Genomic DNA, 23,250 nt, shown 5'->3' with positions numbered 1-23,250 from the left:
CCCCACAGCTTGAGAAACAACTCTAGACTCGTTGATGTGGAATTTTGAGCTACTTTGAGCATTTGTTAAGGCTATTTTTGACCATTTTTAGGCTATTTTTAGCCCAAAAATGACAGTTTTTGTCCGTAAAAAGCCCAAACGAGCTGAGAAAAATCCCTAAAATTGTGTAAAAATCCCATTGGGCTCTTCAAGAGGGGTGCCAAACCGGCAACAGATGTGGTCAAAGATGAACTGACTCACATCCTTAGCAGTAATTCTATTGGTCGGCATAGCCTCAGCCCATCTAGTCATGTAGTCTACTCCCATGATGATGTACTCTTTACCTGACTGAGTGCGTGGTAGAGGCCCTATGGCATCAATTCCCCACTTCTCAAAGGGCCCATATACCTTTATTGGGTTCTGAGGTTCAGCTATGAGCCGTCGTGGTCCTGCTTTCTGACATTCGTCACATGTTTGACACCAGTATTTGACATCACAATGAAGACTTGGCCAAGTAAACCCAGCTTGTAGAACCTTTCTACTAGTGACGTCGTGTGCAAAGTGTCCTCCGCATATATCATCCTGACAAGCTTTTAAAATTTCTTCAATTTCACTCTTCAAAGGCACTCTCCTAAGCACACCATCCTTACCTAGACAATACAAGTCATCATTTACTATGCGATACCTGATAGCCTTCCTAGCTAACCATCGCCTTTCCCCTGCATTCAAGTGTTTAGGAGCCTCTCCTTGCTCCAGAATGTGCATAATATCTTCCAAGTCCTCCTTGCCTTGGTGAAGTGGAAGTTTGATGGCCACTGCTCCCACTATTGACTCATTTAACTTTGATGATGCTAGGTGGTCTGCATCCTTGTTCTGGTCTCTTGGCACATGATGTACTTGTGCCTCCCTAAATCTCCTCATAAGAGCTTTGGCTTCTCTCATTTTAGCAGAGAGACGGGCATTTTTGCAAGCCCATGTACCTTGCATTTGCCTTACCAAAAGCATGGAGTCACCAAAAGCGTTTAATCTCTTAATTGAATTATCGAGGCACCAACAAAGGCCATGAATTATAGCATGATATTCTGCTTCATTGTTGGAGTGGACATCTTCTAGAGTGATCCCTTCACCATGGATCCTCTCTCCCTATGGAGATAAGACCACAATGCCTGCAGCTGCCTTATCCTTGGTTCTCTTGTATGCTCCATCAAAGTAGAGGCTATAAGCATTGACCAAAACCTCTGGAGCTGGAGGTGGTGGAAGTTCCTTTCTTTTCAAATGGAAAACTTTTTCATAGCACTTGTTTGTTAAAATGTCGGCTAAGCATGCTCGATTTGTTCTTTCAACTTGTATTGTATAATCAAACTCTTGAAGTCGCACCACCCACTTTGCTATTTTGTCAGAGATTTCCATATGTTGTAGTGCATAGGGAAACATATCCTCCATAGTGATAATTACAAACCTCTTCGGCAGCAAGTATGGCCGAAATTTGGTTACCGCAAACATGAGAGCTAACACTAGCTGTTCCATCAGGGTGTAGGCCTTCTCTGTGTTTTCCATGAGGCGGCTAGCAAAATACACGGGCCTCATAAAGGATGTTTTTGGATCTTTTTGTAGGAGGGCAGCACCAATGGCTTCTTCTCCCACACTAGGGTTTACAAAGAATGTTTCTTCCCAACAAGGTTGGAGGATTATAGGGAGTGACCCTAACATTTTTTTAATCTCTCTAAAATGCCCTTCACTTTCTTCACTCCAAACAAGCATCTCTTGACGAGTCAGCTGTTGTAGAGGAAATATCACTTGGGAGAGTAAGTGTATGAATCTACTCAAATATCTTAGCTTTTGCAAGAAGGAGATTAATTGTTTGATGGAAGTTGGGGAAGGTAGATTTAGCAATGTTTCTATCTTTTCAGGATCTACCTCGATTCCATCAATGGACACTACATGCCCTAATAGTGTAACCTTGCTTTCCCCAATGTGACATTTGTCCTTGTTTAGTTGTCCACCCAGCTTAGCTAAACGAGTAAATCCTTCATCAATCTTGCCGAGATGCATACTTTTGGAGCTGTAAATACAAAAGTCATCTATGAAAACCCTTATGGACTTACCAAAGTAAGGTTGGAAGTCAGTTTGACCATCTGTTTCTGGATGATCAGCTGTACTGAGGTTCAGTTGTGTACCTAATCAATTAAACACAGTTCTCCAAAAGTGACTGTTAAACTTGGGATCACGGTCACTGACAATGTTACTTGGCAAACCATACAATTTGTATAGATTGCCCACAAATAACTTGGCTAGTTCTGGTGTCTTAACCGTTGATTTGGTTGGAATAAACTTACATAGTTTAGTCAACTGGTCTACGACCACCCATATTGAGTCATGACCTCGTACAGTGGTTGATAAACCCAAAATAAATTCCATAGAGATGATTTCCCATTTTCCATTGGGGATTTCCAAAGGATGTAAGAGTCCTCCTGTTTTCAGGCGCTCCGCTTTGTTAACTTGACATTTTTGGCAATGCAAGACATAAGCTTGAAAAAATCCATGTATACTTGGCCAGTAAAATTGTGGTCGTACGAGAGCATAAGTTTTTCTAATTCCTGGGTGCCCTGCACTTGGACTATCATGACATTCATAAAGAATTTGGCACCGAATGTCTGTGTCCTTCCGTACACAAACTCTCCCCTTATGGAGTAGGTACCCATCGTCGATGGTGAAATGCTTCCATCGTTGTAGTTCATCACTCAATAAAGGAGAACTAGGTGTGGAGGTTAACTATACACTACTATCATTGGAGTTTCTGCAATATTTACAGATTGGATGTGATTGTGCTATAAAAGTTACTTCCAAGGGGCATATGATGCCATTTGTAGTATCTATGTTGAAGGGATTTAGTGTCAGAATGTGATGATCATGGAGGAGGAAACCGTGTCGGCTCACAAGTATACATTTATTTTTTTGGTGCTTAATTATCAAAATAAGTGTATGGTGATGAGCATTGTTGCTGCTAAAAACTTTGGTGCTTGTAAGAACTTAAGCATCAATATTTGGTTTGGCAAGATGTCAGATACGTTTATATGATTCATAATTTTCTATTTGGATTTCAAACCATCATCTAGTTAACATGGTCTTTTCATGCATGCAGGCACTCTCAAAACAAAGAATGAAACACATCACCATTCTTTTGCCAAGACTTAATGAAGCTCTAGAAGCACATTGAATTTGCAACATGATATATGTTCTTGAACTCCATACACTCCATTTGATTAGAACGTTAAACTAAGATGATTTCCTCATGGGCCTTGATTCATCTAAACACAATGTGTTGCTTTAGCATACATAATCGCTCCACTCCACTTTTATATAGAATCTTTGAAGATTTTATTTTTGATAAATCAATTTCCCTTACAAAAGGGAGTCAACACGTCACTGGAGTACTCACAACATCTATGACTCCTGTTGTTCCCATACATCACCCCTCACCTACTGCCCTATTGCTATGATGATGAAGCCTTTCCATGTTCACCTATAGCACCGCACAGTAGCTTCTCTCTTTAGAACCCTCTTCACAATAATTGCCTACTGCCTCATAGCAAGTCCTAGCCCTGCCCTACACGGTGTACATTCATTTATGTGATCAAATAATCTCAAGCAATGAAGAGAACAAGGAGGGGTATCATGTATGCTTAAGAAAGGATTGGAAGATTTTGTATCAATTGTGAAAGATGACAAGTACAAACGTTATGTATGGATGAAAAATTATGACACCAAAAAGAGCATCCATTTTTGTAGCTGGTTGCTACATTCCTCATTATCATTCCCCCTTTTATGCTTGCATGGATGGAGGTTAGCCAATTTTTGATTTAAAAGAGGACATTTCTTATTTCAAAGGTAAAGGTAATGTTATTGTATTTGGGGATATGAACGCTCGTCCAAAAACATTGCAACATGATACTCAACAATTTGATATTCCATACATTTCAAGGGAGTTGGAGGAAGTTCACTTGTATGCTCTTACTTCAATGGATGAGGAAGCGCCATATCACTATGAAAAGTTACTTTTACATGTGTGTAATAGCATGGGTATGCTCATTGACAATGGGGTATCTTTGTGGAGTGTAATCAATGGATTTACATGTAGGAGACCGTTAATGGGGACAATGTGATTGACTATATGCTACTCTCCAAAGCCATCATGTATTGCATAAATTTTTTTATGTTTGGCCAATGGACCCCGGAATCCGACCATCGCACCTTATGTATTGACCTTTCATGTGGAGAAGCAACTAAGCATGATAATCTCAGCCAAAGGAAAGAGAAATTATCACTATGTATGGATTTCAAACAGGCACCAATGTACACTGAAATGGTTGAGAAAAAATTATGGATGACAAAGCTTCAATGTGATGCACCATTGGAAACTAAGTGGGAAGCTTTCAAGAAAGTTATGTGTTCTTGTACCGAAGAATGATTTGGCATAAAGCATCTCCATGGTATCATCAAAGATAGATCACGCAAAAGGTGGTTTGATAAAGAATGTCAAGATGCTCGAAAGTCCTTGATAAAGCTTGATGCAACTATGGACAAAGACAACTATGAAAGTCATTTGCATACATACAGGACATTGATTCAAAACAAGAGAAGAAGATGGGAAGTACAGCAACAACGTCTTTTTCAAGTCCAAGAAATGACGCTAGGCCGCGCCACTGCAAGGGCGTTCGTGGCAGCGTGTTGATGGGTGCTAGAAGTCGACGATGGTGTCGGCTATTCGTTGTGCAGATTACAGTGGTGACATGGTTAATGCACTATGGGCAGGTTCGCGCACCCATTAATGGGCAATCTTTTTATTGAGGATAAGGGGGACCCACTAGTGCTTGAGGGCCTCCCCACGGTACACAAAGGAAGCCAAAGAGCGAGGAAAACCAACAAGCCATCTAAGAGGCAGTTATCCGTGCAAGAATTTCCAAGTTAAGCTGGTTCGGTGCTCATTCACTTGCTAAAAGGGCCGAAAGGGCTCTTGGAAAACTTTTTTTGTGCCCATTTGAGGGGCTTTTTTGCATTGGTTTTTTTTGCAAGAGCCGAACTGAGCACAAGGGATTGTGTTGTTTGTGAGAGCTCGCCGTTTTGGCGGTGCTTTGATTATAAGAAGGTGTTAAGCAAGATTGTGCCCATTCCCTCTTTCTTTGTGTTGGTTTTCCCCTACCCCTCTTTTTCTTTCGCTTGCTCTGAGTGTGTGCTGGTGCCAGCGCGCGGAGGTGTGTGCATGCAGACCATTGTGTGGTATTAGAACATGAAATTGAGGTATTGGGTGTGTTGGGAGTTGTGAAACAAGTTGCTGGACGGAGTTGTGTTATCTAATTGTTGCAATACATGTGTGCATATGGTCTTGTGCAAACGGTGGTTTGCATGTGGATTGTGTCGAGTTTTGAAGGTGAACTCTAGTGGGATGGGGTGTTGTGTATATCCTAAGCTATAGAGAGGCATTGTGTTTCTGTTCCGGGTGTGTTTCTCTTTCCCCCTCTCCAACTTTGTTTCTTCATGGTTAAATGTTATAATGGACTTTATCAATGATTATTTTGACTTTATTTGGTAGTGAGACAAAGACATAGAAGATAAATACTACAGCAATGTTGAAACCATTCATTAGAATGCTACTTGATTTGGTAGAAAAATAGAGAAGATAAGAGAAAGTATTATTCTCTTGCCAAAATTTTAAAGAATCCCATTGCTTGGGGATGTCACTATAATTAAAAACATTCCTATCATGTAGGTTTAACCGTGGGGATTTTTTTCTAGTGAGAAATTTGTAGCTAAGGGATTTTATAAATAGTTTTTGAATGACCTTGAAACATGGCAACACTAAAAACGAAATGGTGTATCTAGTCACGAGAGAGGAAGAGGGGGGGGGGGGGGGGGGGGGGGGGGGGGGGGGGGGTAGATGGGATGATGAGAGAATCCTTCAAATTTGCTGCATGATTTTCATCATGTTCTCGAGCTCTCATGAGTGCTTTTTCTTGTTGTCTTGGATGAAAATATTTAGTGTAGCTGTGCACAAAGAAACCCAAATTCACCATAAAAGATTATTCAAAAAAGAAAAGGAGGATGAATTTGATCTTGAATTTACTAGCTGTCCACGGATTGATGATAGCACACATCTGGATAAACCATAAAAGATAAAGCCATGACATTCCATTATAGTAAGCTTTGCACAATTGAACAAAATTCATATCAATGTGAAAGATCAATCTTCAAAAACAAAGGGCCATTTTCATTAGCTAATAATTGTATTTTGGGTGCTAGAAGTCGATGGTGGTGTCGGCTATTCGTTGTGAAGATTACAGTGGTGATTGGCACATGCACTATAGGTAGGTTCCTGTGCCCACCAATGGGCAACCTTTTTATTGAGGATAGTGGGGGACCCACTAGCGCTAGCACTAGTGCTTGGGGGCCTCCCTGTGGTGCACAAAGGCATCTAAAGAGAGAGGAAAGCCAACAAGCCTTCTAAGAGGCGGTTATCCATGCAAGTATTTCCAAGTTAAGTCAGGGGTGCATTCACTTGCTAAAAAGGGCCAAAAGGGCTCTTTGAAAACATTTTTTGTGCCCATTTGAGGGGCTTTTTTGCATGGGGTTTTTTTGCAAGAGCCGAACTGAGCCCGAGGGGTTGCGTTGTTTGTGAAAGCCCACCGTTTTTGTGGTGCTTTGATTGTAAGAAGGTGTTAAGCAAGATTGTGCCGATTCCCCATGTCTTTGTGTTGGTTTCTTCCTACCCCTCTCTTTCTTTCTCTTGCTCCGAGTGTGTGTTGGTGCTGACGGACGTGTGTGCCCGCCGACCATTGTGTGGTATCTAGAAGGTGAAATTGAGGTATTGGGTGTGTTAAGAGTGGTGAAACGACTCTGAAACCAGCTGCAGGGCAAAGTTGTGCTATCTAATGTGTTGCAATATATGTGTGCATATGGTCGTGTATAAACGGTTGTTTGTCTATGGATTGTGTCGAGTTTTGAAGGTGAACTCTAGTGGATTGGGGCGTTGTGTATATTCTAAGCTATAGAGAGGTATTGTGTTTGTGTTCCGGGTGTGTTCCCCTTTTCGCCTCTCCAACTTTTTTCCTTGTTGGTTAAATGTTATAAGGGACTTTATCAATGATTATTTTGAATTGATTTGGTAGTGAGACAGAGACATAGAAGATAAGTACTACACAAAGTGTTGAAACCATTGACTAGAATGCTACTTAATTTGGTAACAAGATAGAGAAGATAAGAGAAAGTATTATTCTCTTGCCAAAATTTTAAAGACTCCCATTGCTTGGAGATGTCACTATAATTAAAAAAATTCTTATCATGTAGGTTTAACCATGGGGATTTTTATTGATGAGGAATTTGTAGCTAAGGGATTTTATAAATAGTCTTTGAATTTATGCGATATATGATCAATTTGTTGCATGATTTCCATCATGTTCTCGAGCTCTCATGAGTGCTTTTTCTTGTTGGCTTGGATGAACATATTTAGCTGTGGACAAAGAAACCCAAATTCACCATAAAAGATTATTCGAAAAGGAAAAGGAGGATGAATTTTCTCTTGAAGAATACTTGCTCTCCACGGATTGATGATAGCACACATCACGATGAAACATAAAAGATAAAACCATGACATTCCATTATAGTAAGCTTTGCACCATTGAACATAATTCATTTCAATGTGAAACATCAATCTTCAAAAACAAAGAGCATTTTTCATTAGTTGAGAATTGCTGTATATGGATGCTCCATGCAGTCAAGGGATTTTGATATTCTAAGAGAGGCAGATCTGCACATCAAGAAATGAACGATTGTTAAAATATGTGTGTTTGTGTGTGTGTGTGTGTGTGAGAGAGAGAGAGAGAAGAAGAAGAAGAAGAAGAAGAAGAAGAAGAGGAGGAAGAGGAGCCTTTAACCTGCTTGCCGACTTGGAGATTGTCACAATCGAGACCCGGGTTGGCCTTCCGAATCTGCTTCACGCTCGTGTGGAATTTCTGGCCGATTCCGAAGCACGTGTCGCCCTCCTCCACCACCACCGCCGAATTGCACGTCGTCTCCGCGCTCACCCGTCCCATATCAGCTGCATGAGCACCCACACACATGATCAGTCTCTCTCTCTCTCTCTCTCTCTCTCTCTCTCTCGAGCAGCTGCAGTACGTACAAAGAGGACCCACAAGCAGCAGCATCACTACTAGCATGGCCGCCGGAAGCTGGCTCCCAATGAGTTTCGCAGCTGGAGCCATGACGGAACTAGAGAGAGAGAGAGAGAGAGAGAGAGAGAGAGAGAGAGAGAGAGGATCAGGGGAGAGGGATGGATTTCGGATGAAGTAAGCGACAGCTTTAAATAGAAGACGCAAGACATCTGAGTAGGAGCTGTGGTGGTGGGGTGCTGTGTGTGCGCGCGCGCTTGTGTGTGGCGATGATGGGCTTTCCGAGGGAGAAAGCCGGCTGCCGGCCCCTCATCACTGCTCGAATGGCATGTAGAATATGTATCGACATTGCACGTAGTTTTCTTTTTTTTGAATGAACATTTCTTTGTCACTGTGGTAGGAACACTATCAAGAAAATGATAAAGCACGCATCATCATCATGACCTGAAATGTGGATTTCTCATCATCTGTACGCTCGAGTGGAACCCTCACGTGTTGAATCTTGCTCGAGTGTGCACACGAGAGTATGCTTTGTGCCTCCAAGTGCGGAGAGAGAGGGGGGGGGAGGGGGGGGAGAGGGAGAGGCACCTCTTCCTTTGAGATCACGTTTTTGTGTGGTAACTCATTGCTTGGAGTCATAGCCTTGAGATTCAAAATTTGAAGGTGATCATCATCATGATGATATTTTCGTTGTCTCTCTCTCTCCTCTCTCTCTCTCTCTCTCTCTCTCACACACACACACACACACCACACAATTGTGTGCTCAGTTACTTGGATTACTCACATCTTGTGCTCTCTTCTCTCTCTCTCTCTCTCTCTCTCTCTCTCTCTCTCTCTTGCCCCTTATAAGCTATCTCCCCCCCCCCCCCCCCCCCCCCCCCCCCCCCCCCCCCCCAACACACACTCTCTCTCTCTCTCTCTCACCTCCACTCACATACAGTGCATGCATTGTCTTCCCTTTTTTAATTTGCTTGCATTCTCTCTCTCTCTCTCTTTCTCTCTCTCTCTCTCATACACACACATTTACATATAACCATGTTTGATGAGTTGAAGATTGAGGATGTTAAAGCTTGATCATCCATAGATTTTAGCATCGACTATAGGACATTAACTCTACTGCAATGAAAGATAGGGAGAAGCTCGTATCTCTCACTACCAACAATGGAAAGCGATGGTGGAGGCAATAGGCGACCGTTTGGAGCCATCGCATACCAGTTAGCCCGAGCAAAGTTTGTGAGCTTTGAGGCTGCAGCTCGATGCAGTATTGTAGAATGAGAGAGAGAGAGAGAGAGAGAGAGAGAGAGAGAGAGAGAGAGAGAGTAACTAACATTGCATGGAAAAAATCTCGTGTTAAACATGTGTGTGTGTGTGTGTGTGTGTGTGTGTGTGTGTGAGAGAGAGAGAGAGAGAGAGAGAGAGACAGAGAGAGAGAGTGTGCTCATGTGAGAGCAGTGCAAAGTAGGTGATGTAGCTTGTGGCATAGAGGGAGTTTGGGTCGGCATGTACAGTTGGTTGACTTGATTACATGTCATATTTTGTGGTGGGCCTTGCTTACACTATTGGTTAATGAGGTTGTTGAAGAGCAACTAGGCCGTTTTTAGTAGAGTGGAGATACCTGAGTCCTCATGCAACTTTGCCACACAACTCCGCCAACACCATCTGAAGGTTTTCAAAACGATCGTCACTTTGGTGCAATTTGGCAATGAATCGGGATGTCCTTGGACTGCTAGCTACGAAGAGAAAGCTATCAGAGAAGTATGTCGTTGGTAATGGATTAATTTTCGAGCAAGGCAAAGTGTGTGGCCTTGGTTGGCAGGTATTTCTATTGGCTGCACATGAAAGCTTTTGTAGAAAAGTATGTGTAGGAATGCGCGCAATGGCAGCTCAACAAAGCTGAATGTCAAGAGCGTCTTGGGTTGCTACATCCTTTGCAAATTCCCGATAGTAAATGGACAATTATTTCTATGGACTTTGTAGTTGAATAACCCCAAACCAGTCGTGGTAACGATGCCATTTGGGTAATCGTTGATCAACTCACGAAGATGGTGGGATTTATTCCTGCACGTAAGCTTGATCCGAAAGAAAAAAAATGTGTGTTCATTGCCTATTCCCTTGAGTAGAAAGGGTACAAGTGTTACAATTCTTTCACGGGTAAAGTGAGAGTTAGCAAGGATGTTGTTATGATGCAATGGCAAGTTGGTATGCTGATTTAAAAGATGATTTGGGGGCTGATGTAAGAGAGAATGTGGCTATAAAAAATATAGATACACAATCACAAGTCTTAAGTGGGCCGCAACGGTCATCTAGTGCAGGTCATGGTGAGAAACCATGGAGTGGAAGGTTGTGTGAAAAAGTGAGTCCTGCTAACTCTTCAAATGTATGAAGGAGAGGGAAGTAAAAAGCTGATGATGCTTCTAAGTTGCCAAATTTGAGTGTTTTTCATGATGATGGCAATAGTAGTGGATATGAGTAGAGTTTGGATGAGGAGTGCATAAAGTACGCAAGGAAGGAACAAGGCAGCTGGAAATGATCCTAGGCCATGCAGGTCTAAAAGAGTAAGAAATCCTATGCACATATTTCTTATGACAATTATCTGGCTTGTATTGTGCATATATGGCAAAGATTACATAGGAAGGAGAACCCACATGTCCTGAGGATGTTGTTAAAGATTAAAAATGGCATCAAGCTATTGGATGAAGAGATGGCTACCCTTGATGCGAATGGAACATGGGAGTTAGTGTCATTACCAGAGGGAAAGAAGGAAATAGGATGTAAGTGTGTTTACAAAATAAAGTATAACGTTGATGAGAGTGCGACCAGGTAGAAGACCGTGGGCTTGTGACCAAACTTTATGCACAAACATGTGGGATTGATTATGAGGAGCCATTCGGTCCTATAGACAAGATGGCTATCGTTCATGTGTTTATTGTAGTGGTTGCCACTTTAAAATGGGTGTTGAAGCAAATGGATGTAAAGAATACATTAGTAAATGGAGACTTAGAGGAAGTTGTATATATGGAGCAGCCACAAGGTTATGCAAATATGAGGCTATGTGACCTTGTATGTAGGTTAAAGAAAGCATTGTATGGGTTGAAGAAAGAACATAGAGCTTGGCGTGAGAGGATTGCAGCATTCCTCATTTCATTGGGCTTTGAAATGTTTGATGCAGATCATTCATGTATGTGTGAAAGAATGAGGTAGGAATTGTGGTGATATGCATTTATATGGATGATTTGATTGTTGGAGGTGATAATGTGGCTGAAGTAGAGGGCGTACACAGGCTCTACTTATGCAAGAATTTGAGATGAAACACTTGGGAGACTTACGGTTTTTCTTGGGCATTGAAATTATTCCCATAGAAGAGGCTCTATAGCTATCACAAAGACAATATGTTTTGGACATGTTGAAAAATTATGGTATGGCTGATTGTAAGCCAATTGCAATTCCCTTAGATCAGAATTTGAAGTTCGGGAAAGATGGAGGTCAAGTGCTTAAGAATGCTACCATGTTTAGGAAAATTGTGGGTAGCTTGATCTACTAGACTATCTCACGTCCACACTTGAGCTACACAGTTGGGTTAGTAATTCAATTTATGTAGTCTCCTAGAAAATCGCAGTTGGATGCAGTGAGGTGCACTTTGCACTATGTGAGTGATACTTTGGAATATGAACTCTTCTGTAGGGCTGCAATTCTATGGGTATACAGATGCGGATTGGGTTGGTAGTACATACGATCGCAGGTCTATCAGTAGATTCATGTTTTCACTTGGGATTGCTGCTATCACACGGAGCAATAAGAAGCACCCTACGGTTTCTCTTTGAGTACAAAGGAAGAGTACAAGGGTGTTGTAGTGGTGGCATGTGAGGTGGCATGCTGGGATTGCTACCTCACAACTTTGGAGTAAAAGTAGAAAGGTTGGTTTTCATCTATTGTGACAACCTGAGTAGCATATAATTGGCACAAAACCCATTGTTCATGCCAAGACACATTGAGGTGAACTACCACTACATCAAAGAGAGGTCTTAGCAAGCAACATTGACCTTGAGTACATGGTGACGGATGAGGAGGTTTTAGATATCTTCATGGAGGCCCTTAGAGCGGATAAGCTACGATAATTTTGAGTGATGCTTGACATACAAAAATGGAATTGAGCTTGAGAGGGAGTGTTGAGATATCAAGCTCAACATATAGGACTCTTGGATGAATACCACCGATAATAATCATCACTAGCATGACTTGGTGGATATACATATCTTCACTACTGATACTACAGTTGTACTACACTGAGTTGGTCTACCTACCAGAGTGATGGCACACTTATCCAATCACCTCACTCACCAGTGGTTTACACTAGACCGTTGTACTAGTCCCTTTTATGTTTTATTTTTCCTTATGTTTTTTGTAGACCTCTTATCTTGAGTTAGTGAAGAAGAGGAAGAAGAACAGTCTTTTGCCTCCATATTTGTGTGTGTGTGCTTGCAAGAGCTCAAGCTCTCTCTCTCTCTCTCGCTCTCTCTCTCTCTCTCTCTCTCTCTCTCTCTCTCTCTCTCTCTCTCTCTCTCTCTTAACACCACCAGTGCTCCTACAAAATGTCAACAGACATGTAAACTCCTTCTGGCCTGACATACTATCCATTTTGTTTATAACTCCAAGTATGTCATGTATAGTCTAATAGGTCCACGATATTGAGAGCCTTCACTATATCACTCCAAGCATCTCTCTCTGACCGTGAAATGGCATGCGCTTTTCTTGTCAATTGTCCTCTATTCTTTCAGCCACATTCAAATCTCTTGTAATGATCACAAAGCTGTGCAAGATAGACAATTCATTCTAAAGATGAACTCTTTAGTAGATTGAATTTGAAGCGTAGACATTGAGGCCGGATAAAAAAATTAATCTCGCTTGCCTCTACAGGACTCCCCTATTAGTCGGGGGGTAGTAACTTTCTCTCTTTAAAAAAAACATTGAAGTGGGGGAAAAATACGGTATCCTCAGCGTGGAAGTATTCCATTCTCCACCCCTTTTCCTCTCCTACATGCCCTCCATCAACCCCCTCCTCTCTCTCTCTCTCTCTCTTCAACTGCCATTTTCCTCTCTCTCTAGGCACCATCTCTATCTCCCTCATGCACCCCTCTCTCCTATCTCGATTTCTCTCCCTAGTCTCTTCCCTACACACACACACCCACATATATCATCCACTCTCTCTCCCTTCCAATCTTCCCGCTCTCTTCTCCATGCAAACTCTCTCCCTCATTCCACATCTCTCTCACTCTCCTTCTCTCTCTTTCATTCTCACTCTCTCTCTCTCTCTCTTTCACACACACACACACACCCCCCATAAGCCCCTCTCTCTCTCACCCTATTTCTCTTTCAAACGCTCTCTCTCTCTCTATGTGTGTGCGTGTGTGTCTCATACGCACACATGCATTTACAGGTAACCATATATGATAAGTTCAAGATTGAGGATGTTAAAGCTTGATCATCCCTAGATTTTAGCATCAACTCTACTGCAATGAAAGGTAGGGAGAAGCTCGTATCCCTCACTACCTCCTCAATACCAACAACAGTAAGCAACAGTGGAGGCAATAGACGACTTTTTGTAGACATCACATATCAGCTAGTCCGTCCAAAGCTTGTGGGCTTTGAGGATGCAGCTCGATGCAGTATTGTAGAATTTGAAAGAGAGAGAGAGAGAGAGAGAGAGAGAGGAGAGAGAGGAGAGAGAGAGAGAGAGAGAGAGAGAGAGAGAGAGAGAGAGAGAGAGAGAGAGAGAGAGGTTCATGGGCTGCAAGTTGGTGCTCGTGGGAGATCAATGCAAGGTAAGCGATGCAACTTGTGGCATAGAGGGAGTCTGGGTTAGCATGTACAGCTAGTCAACTTAATTACATGTCATATTCTGTGGTGGGCAGTGTTTACACCCTCGGGTAATGAGGTTGTTGAAGACAAACTATTCCATTTCACTAGAGTGGAGAGGTTTGAGTCCTCATGAAACTTTACCACACGACTCCAACAACACTAGAACCAAATTTCATGTTGGGCAACACAGAGGTTCTGACTTCTACATCAAGAGAGGCCACTCCATATAATCCACGGGGTCATAAAGTCTAGCAGCATGTTTTTAGACAAAATCCTTGAGGCTAGAGTGTCTGATAACTTTTGCATGACAAGGCAATGGCATGAGCACTTGGCTATGTATCTCTAAATTGCAGCTACCAAATCTATAGGAGCACTTGCAAAAGGGATATCTATTTTGATCTTATCAGAGCTCCTCACTGGGAGGAGGAAACCCATAGAGAAGTAATTTTTCGAAAACACAAGTCTGGTAGGTAGCTTGTGAATTAGAGGTGTACATATGAGGCACTAGATCCATGTCTTCTGCAAGCATATCATGGGGACAAGCAATGTGAAATTCTGCAATATTTACAGATTGGATGTGATTGTGCTATAAAATTTACTTCCAAGGGGCATATGATGCCATTGGTAATATCTATGTTGAAGGGATTTAGTGTTAGAATGTGATGATCATGGAGGAGGAAACCGTGTCGGCTCAGAAGTATACATTTAGCTTTCTGGTGCTTAATTGTCAAAATAAGTGTATGGTGATGAGCATTGTTGCTGCTAAAAACTTTGGTGCTTGTAAGAACTTAAGCATCAATATTTGGTTTGGCAAGATGTCAGATACGTTTATATGATTCATAATTTTCTATTTGGATTTCAAACCATCATCTAGTTAACATGGTCTTTTCATGCATGCAGGCACTCTCAAAACAAAGAACGAAACACATCACCATTCTTTTGCCAAGACTTAATGAAGCTCTAGAAGCACATTGAATTTGCAACATGATATATGTTCTTGAACTCCATACACTCCATTTGATTAGAACGTTAAACTAAGATGATTTCCTCATGGGCCTTGATTCATCTAAACACAATGTGTTGCTTTAGCATACATAATCGCTCCACTCCACTTTTATATAGAATCTTTGAAGATTTTATTTTTGATAAATCAATTTCCCTTACAAAAGGGAGTCAACACGTCACTGGAGTACTCACAACATCTATGACTCCTGTTGTTCCCATACATCACCCCTCACCTACTGCCCTATTGCTATGATGATGAAGCCTTTCCATGTTCACCTATAGCACCGCACAGTAGCTTCTCTCTTTAGAACCCTCTTCACAATAATTGCCTACTGCCTCATAGCAAGTCCTAGCCCTGCCCTACACGGTGTACATTCATTTATGTGATCAAATAATCTCAAGCAATGAAGAGAACAAGGAGGGGTATCATGTATGCTTAAGAAAGGATTGGAAGATTTTGTATCAATTGTGAAAGATGACAAGTACAAACGTTATGTATGGATGAAAAATTATGACACCAAAAAGAGCATCCATTTTTGTAGCTGGTTGCTACATTCCTCATTATCATTCCCCCTTTTATGCTTGCATGGATGGAGGTTAGCCAATTTTTGATTTAAAAGAGGACATTTCTTATTTCAAAGGTTAAGGTAATGTTATTGTATTTGGGGATATGAACACTCGTCCAAAAACATTGCAACATGATACTCAACAATTTGATATTCCATACATTTCAAGGGAGTTGGAGGAAGTTCACTTGTATGCTCTTACTTCAATGGATGAGGAAGCGCCATATCACTATGAAAAGTTACTTTTACATGTGTGTAATAGCATGGGTATGCTCATTGACAATGGGGTATCTTTGTGGAGTGTAATCAATGGATTTACATGTAGGAGACCGTTAATGGGGACAATGTGATTGACTATATGCTACTCTCCAAAGCCATCATGTATTGCATAAATTTTTTTATGTTTGGCCAATGGACCCCGGAATCCGACCATCGCACCTTATGTATTGACCTTTCATGTGGAGAAGCAACTAAGCATGATAATCTCAGCCAAAGGAAAGAGAAATTATCACTATGTATGGATTTCAAACAGGCACCAATGTACACTGAAATGGTTGAGAAAAAATTATGGATGACAAAGCTTCAATGTGATGCACCATTGGAAACTAAGTGGGAAGCTTTCAAGAAAGTTATGTGTTCTTGTACCGAAGAATGATTTGGCATAAAGCATCTCCATGGTATCATCAAAGATAGATCACGCAAAAGGTGGTTTGATAAAGAATGTCAAGATGCTCGAAAGTCCTTGATAAAGCTTGATGCAACTATGGACAAAGACAACTATGAAAGTCATTTGCATACATACAGGACATTGATTCAAAACAAGAGAAGAAGATGGGAAGTACAGCAACAACGTCTTTTTCAAGTCCAAGAAATGACGCTAGGCCGCGCCACTGCAAGGGCGTTCGTGGCAGCGTGTTGATGGGTGCTAGAAGTCGACGATGGTGTCGGCTATTCGTTGTGCAGATTACAGTGGTGACATGGTTAATGCACTATGGGCAGGTTCGCGCACCCATTAATGGGCAATCTTTTTATTGAGGATAAGGGGGACCCACTAGTGCTTGAGGGCCTCCCCACGGTACACAAAGGAAGCCAAAGAGCGAGGAAAACCAACAAGCCATCTAAGAGGCAGTTATCCGTGCAAGAATTTCCAAGTTAAGCTGGTTCGGTGCTCATTCACTTGCTAAAAGGGCCGAAAGGGCTCTTGGAAAACTTTTTTTGTGCCCATTTGAGGGGCTTTTTTGCATTGGTTTTTTTTGCAAGAGCCGAACTGAGCACAAGGGATTGTGTTGTTTGTGAGAGCTCGCCGTTTTGGCGGTGCTTTGATTATAAGAAGGTGTTAAGCAAGATTGTGCCCATTCCCTCTTTCTTTGTGTTGGTTTTCCCCTACCCCTCTTTTTCTTTCGCTTGCTCTGAGTGTGTGCTGGTGCCAGCGCGCGGAGGTGTGTGCATGCAGACCATTGTGTGGTATTAGAACATGAAATTGAGGTATTGGGTGTGTTGGGAGTTGTGAAACAAGTTGCTGGACGGAGTTGTGTTATCTAATTGTTGCAATACATGTGTGCATATGGTCTTGTGCAAACGGTGGTTTGCATGTGGATTGTGTCGAGTTTTGAAGGTGAACTCTAGTGGGATGGGGTGTTGTGTATATCCTAAGCTATAGAGAGGCATTGTGTTTCTGTTCCGGGTGTGTTTCTCTTTCCCCCTCTCCAACTTTGTTTCTTCATGGTTAAATGTTATAATGGACTTTATCAATGATTATTTTGACTTTATTTGGTAGTGAGACAAAGACATAGAAGATAAATACTACAGCAATGTTGAAACCATTCATTAGAATGCTACTTGATTTGGTAGAAAAATAGAGAAGATAAGAGAAAGTATTATTCTCTTGCCAAAATTTTAAAGAATCCCATTGCTTGGGGATGTCACTATAATTAAAAACATTCCTATCATGTAGGTTTAACCGTGGGGATTTTTTTCTAGTGAGAAATTTGTAGCTAAGGGATTTTATAAATAGTTTTTGAATGACCTTGAAACATGGCAACACTAAAAACGAAATGGTGTATCTAGTCACGAGAGAGGAAGAGGGGGGGGGGGGGGGGGGGGGGGGGGGGGGGGGGGTAGATGGGATGATGAGAGAATCCTTCAAATTTGCTGCATGATTTTCATCATGTTCTCGAGCTCTCATGAGTGCTTTTTCTTGTTGTCTTGGATGAAAATATTTAGTGTAGCTGTGCACAAAGAAACCCAAATTCACCATAAAAGATTATTCAAAAAAGAAAAGGAGGATGAATTTGATCTTGAATTTACTAGCTGTCCACGGATTGATGATAGCACACATCTGGATAAACCATAAAAGATAAAGCCATGACATTCCATTATAGTAAGCTTTGCACAATTGAACAAAATTCATATCAATGTGAAAGATCAATCTTCAAAAACAAAGGGCCATTTTCATTAGCTAATAATTGTATTTTGGGTGCTAGAAGTCGATGGTGGTGTCGGCTATTCGTTGTGAAGATTACAGTGGTGATTGGCACATGCACTATAGGTAGGTTCCTGTGCCCACCAATGGGCAACCTTTTTATTGAGGATAGTGGGGGACCCACTAGCGCTAGCACTAGTGCTTGGGGGCCTCCCTGTGGTGCACAAAGGCATCTAAAGAGAGAGGAAAGCCAACAAGCCTTCTAAGAGGCGGTTATCCATGCAAGTATTTCCAAGTTAAGTCAGGGGTGCATTCACTTGCTAAAAAGGGCCAAAAGGGCTCTTTGAAAACATTTTTTGTGCCCATTTGAGGGGCTTTTTTGCATGGGGTTTTTTTGCAAGAGCCGAACTGAGCCCGAGGGGTTGCGTTGTTTGTGAAAGCCCACCGTTTTTGTGGTGCTTTGATTGTAAGAAGGTGTTAAGCAAGATTGTGCCGATTCCCCATGTCTTTGTGTTGGTTTCTTCCTACCCCTCTCTTTCTTTCTCTTGCTCCGAGTGTGTGTTGGTGCTGACGGACGTGTGTGCCCGCCGACCATTGTGTGGTATCTAGAAGGTGAAATTGAGGTATTGGGTGTGTTAGGAGTGGTGAAACGACTCTGAAACCAGCTGCAGGGCAAAGTTGTGCTATCTAATGTGTTGCAATATATGTGTGCATATGGTCGTGTATAAACGGTTGTTTGTCTATGGATTGTGTCGAGTTTTGAAGGTGAACTCTAGTGGATTGGGGCGTTGTGTATATTCTAAGCTATAGAGAGGTATTGTGTTTGTGTTCCGGGTGTGTTCCCCTTTTCGCCTCTCCAACTTTTTTCCTTGTTGGTTAAATGTTATAAGGGACTTTATCAATGATTATTTTGAATTGATTTGGTAGTGAGACAGAGACATAGAAGATAAGTACTACACAAAGTGTTGAAACCATTGACTAGAATGCTACTTAATTTGGTAACAAGATAGAGAAGATAAGAGAAAGTATTATTCTCTTGCCAAAATTTTAAAGACTCCCATTGCTTGGAGATGTCACTATAATTAAAAAAATTCTTATCATGTAGGTTTAACCATGGGGATTTTTATTGATGAGGAATTTGTAGCTAAGGGATTTTATAAATAGTCTTTGAATTTATGCGATATATGATCAATTTGTTGCATGATTTCCATCATGTTCTCGAGCTCTCATGAGTGCTTTTTCTTGTTGGCTTGGATGAACATATTTAGCTGTGGACAAAGAAACCCAAATTCACCATAAAAGATTATTCGAAAAGGAAAAGGAGGATGAATTTTCTCTTGAAGAATACTTGCTCTCCACGGATTGATGATAGCACACATCACGATGAAACATAAAAGATAAAACCATGACATTCCATTATAGTAAGCTTTGCACCATTGAACATAATTCATTTCAATGTGAAACATCAATCTTCAAAAACAAAGAGCATTTTTCATTAGTTGAGAATTGCTGTATATGGATGCTCCATGCAGTCAAGGGATTTTGATATTCTAAGAGAGGCAGATCTGCACATCAAGAAATGAACGATTGTTAAAATATGTGTGTTTGTGTGTGTGTGTGTGTGTGAGAGAGAGAGAGAGAAGAAGAAGAAGAAGAAGAAGAAGAAGAAGAGGAGGAAGAGGAGCCTTTAACCTGCTTGCCGACTTGGAGATTGTCACAATCGAGACCCGGGTTGGCCTTCCGAATCTGCTTCACGCTCGTGTGGAATTTCTGGCCGATTCCGAAGCACGTGTCGCCCTCCTCCACCACCACCGCCGAATTGCACGTCGTCTCCGCGCTCACCCGTCCCATATCAGCTGCATGAGCACCCACACACATGATCAGTCTCTCTCTCTCTCTCTCTCTCTCTCTCTCTCTCGAGCAGCTGCAGTACGTACAAAGAGGACCCACAAGCAGCAGCATCACTACTAGCATGGCCGCCGGAAGCTGGCTCCCAATGAGTTTCGCAGCTGGAGCCATGACGGAACTAGAGAGAGAGAGAGAGAGAGAGAGAGAGAGAGAGAGGATCAGGGGAGAGGGATGGATTTCGGATGAAGTAAGCGACAGCTTTAAATAGAAGACGCAAGACATCTGAGTAGGAGCTGTGGTGGTGGGGTGCTGTGTGTGCGCGCGCGCTTGTGTGTGGCGATGATGGGCTTTCCGAGGGAGAAAGCCGGCTGCCGGCCCCTCATCACTGCTCGAATGGCATGTAGAATATGCATCGACATTGCACGTAGTTTTCTTTTTTTTGAATGAACATTTCTTTGTCACTGTGGTAGGAACACTATCAAGAAAATGATAAAGCACGCATCATCATCATGACCTGAAATGTGGATTTCTCATCATCTGTACGCTCGAGTGGAACCCTCACGTGTTGAATCTTGCTCGAGTGTGCACACGAGAGTATGCTTTGTGCCTCCAAGTGCGGAGAGAGAGGGGGGGGGAGGGGGGGGAGAGGGAGAGGCACCTCTTCCTTTGAGATCACGTTTTTGTGTGGAAACTCATTGCTTGGAGTCATAGCCTTGAGATTCAAAATTTGAAGGTGATCATCATCATGATGATATTTTCGTTGTCTCTCTCTCTCTCTCTCTCTCTCTCTCTCTCTCACACACACACACACACACACACACACAATTGTGTGCTCAGTTACTTGGATTACTCACATCTTGTGCTCTCTCTCTCTCTCTCTCTCTCTCTCTCTCTCTCTCTCTCTCTCTCTGCCCCTTATAAGCTATCTCCCCCCCCCCCCCCCCCCCCCCCCCACCACACACTCTCTCTCTCTCTCTCACCTCCACTCACATACATTGCATGCATTGTCTTCCCTTTTTTAATTTGCTTGCATTCTCTCTCTCTCTCTCTCTCTCTCTCTCTCTCTCTCTCTCTCATACACACACATTTACATATAACCATGTTTGATGAGTTGAAGATTGAGGATGTTAAAGCTTGATCATCCATAGATTTTAGCATCGACTATAGGACATTAACTCTACTGCAATGAAAGATAGGGAGAAGCTCGTATCTCTCACTACCAACAATGGAAAGCGGTGGTGGAGGCAATAGGCGACCGTTTGGAGCCATCGCATACCAGTTAGCCCGAGCAAAGTTTGTGAGCTTTGAGGCTGCAGCTCGATGCAGTATTGTAGAATGAGAGAGAGAGAGAGAGAGAGAGAGAGAGAGAGAGAGAGAGAGAGAGAGAGTAACTAACATTGCATGGAAAAAATCTCGTGTTAAACATGTGTGTGTGTGTGTGTGTGTGTGTGTGTGTGTGTGTGTGAGAGAGAGAGAGAGAGAGAGAGAGAGACAGAGAGAGAGAGTGTGCTCATGTGAGAGCAGTGCAAAGTAGGTGATGTAGCTTGTGGCATAGAGGGAGTTTGGGTCGGCATGTACAGTTGGTTGACTTGATTACATGTCATATTTTGTGGTGGGCCTTGCTTACACTATTGGTTAATGAGGTTGTTGAAGAGCAACTAGGCCGTTTTTAGTAGAGTGGAGATACCTGAGTCCTCATGCAACTTTGCCACACAACTCCGCCAACACCATCTGAAGGTTTTCAAAACGATCGTCACTTTGGTGCAATTTGGCAATGAATCGGGATGTCCTTGGACTGCTAGCTACGAAGAGAAAGCTATCAGAGAAGTATGTCGTTGGTAATGGATTAATTTTCGAGCAAGGCAAAGTGTGTGGCCTTGGTTGGCAGGTATTTCTATTGGCTGCACATGAAAGCTTTTGTAGAAAAGTATGTGTAGGAATGCGCGCAATGGCAGCTCAACAAAGCTGAATGTCAAGAGCGTCTTGGGTTGCTACATCCTTTGCAAATTCCCGATAGTAAATGGACAATTATTTCTATGGACTTTGTAGTTGAATAACCCCAAACCAGTCGTGGTAACGATGCCATTTGGGTAATCGTTGATCAACTCACGAAGATGGTGGGATTTATTCCTGCACGTAAGCTTGATCCGAAAGAAAAAAAATGTGTGTTCATTGCCTATTCCCTTGAGTAGAAAGGGTACAAGTGTTACAATTCTTTCACGGGTAAAGTGAGAGTTAGCAAGGATGTTGTTATGATGCAATGGCAAGTTGGTATGCTGATTTAAAAGATGATTTGGGGGCTGATGTAAGAGAGAATGTGGCTATAAAAAATATAGATACACAATCACAAGTCTTAAGTGGGCTGCAACGGTCATCTAGTGCAGGTCATGGTGAGAAACCATGGAGTGGAAGGTTGTGTGAAAAAGTGAGTCCTGCTAACTCTTCAAATGTATGAAGGAGAGGGAAGTAAAAAGCTGATGATGCTTCTAAGTTGCCAAATTTGAGTGTTTTTCATGATGATGGCAATAGTAGTGGATATGAGCAGAGTTTGGATGAGGAGTGCATAAAGTACGCAAGGAAGGAACAAGGCAGCTGGAAATGATCCTAGGCCATGCAGGTCTAAAAGAGTAAGAAATCCTATGCACATATTTCTTATGACAGTTATCTGGCTTGTATTGTGCATATATGGCAAAGATTACATAGGAAGGAGAACCCACATGTCCTGAGGATGTTGTTAAAGATTAAAAATGGCATCAAGCTATTGGATGAAGAGATGGCTACCCTTGATGCGAATGGAACATGGGAGTTAGTGTCATTACCAGAGGGAAAGAAGGAAATAGGATGTAAGTGTGTTTACAAAATAAAGTATAACGTTGATGAGAGTGCGACCAGGTAGAAGACCGTGGGCTTGTGACCAAACTTTATGCACAAACATGTGGGATTGATTATGAGGAGCCATTCGGTCCTATAGACAAGATGGCTATCGTTCATGTGTTTATTGTAGTGGTTGCCACTTTAAAATGGGTGTTGAAGCAAATGGATGTAAAGAATACATTAGTAAATGGAGACTTAGAGGAAGTTGTATATATGGAGCAGCCACAAGGTTATGCAAATATGAGGCTATGTGACCTTGTATGTAGGTTAAAGAAAGCATTGTATGGGTTGAAGAAAGAACATAGAGCTTGGCGTGAGAGGATTGCAGCATTCCTCATTTCATTGGGCTTTGAAATGTTTGATGCAGATCATTCATGTATGTGTGAAAGAATGAGGTAGGAATTGTGGTGATATGCATTTATATGGATGATTTGATTGTTGGAGGTGATAATGTGGCTGAAGTAGAGGGCGTACACAGGCTCTACTTATGCAAGAATTTGAGATGAAACACTTGGGAGACTTACGGTTTTTCTTGGGC

The 23,250-nt window shown here is 42.0% G+C and overlaps 2 protein-coding genes across 2 annotated transcripts; both read right to left on the bottom strand.

Moving 5' to 3' along the window:
* Positions 1–7,386: 7,386 nt before the first annotated feature.
* LOC147439305 (lysM domain-containing protein ARB_03438-like) lies at positions 7,387–8,359 on the bottom strand. The gene is made up of 3 exons (XM_086484290.1): positions 8,153–8,359; positions 7,908–8,071; positions 7,387–7,780 (listed from the first exon to the last, which is right to left on the bottom strand). Exons 1-3 carry the CDS (start codon positions 8,232–8,234, stop codon positions 7,766–7,768), a joined length of 261 nt encoding a protein of 86 aa, XP_086340416.1. The 5' UTR covers positions 8,235–8,359; the 3' UTR covers positions 7,387–7,765.
* A 10,802-nt stretch (positions 8,360–19,161) lies between these two features.
* LOC147439304 (lysM domain-containing protein ARB_03438-like) lies at positions 19,162–20,061 on the bottom strand. The gene is made up of 3 exons (XM_086484289.1): positions 19,928–20,061; positions 19,683–19,846; positions 19,162–19,555 (listed from the first exon to the last, which is right to left on the bottom strand). The coding sequence occupies exons 1-3, from the start codon at positions 20,007–20,009 to the stop codon at positions 19,541–19,543; spliced, it is 261 nt and encodes an 86-aa protein (XP_086340415.1). The 5' UTR covers positions 20,010–20,061; the 3' UTR covers positions 19,162–19,540.
* Between the last annotated feature and the right edge of the window lie 3,189 nt (positions 20,062–23,250).

The sequence above is a fragment of the Adiantum capillus-veneris genome, chromosome 16 (assembly GCF_014529385.1).
Source record: "Adiantum capillus-veneris isolate H3 chromosome 16, ASM1452938v2, whole genome shotgun sequence".
Classification (NCBI taxonomy): Eukaryota; Viridiplantae; Streptophyta; class Polypodiopsida; order Polypodiales; family Pteridaceae; genus Adiantum; species Adiantum capillus-veneris.
This window is presented reverse-complemented; position numbering and strand designations above follow the sequence as displayed.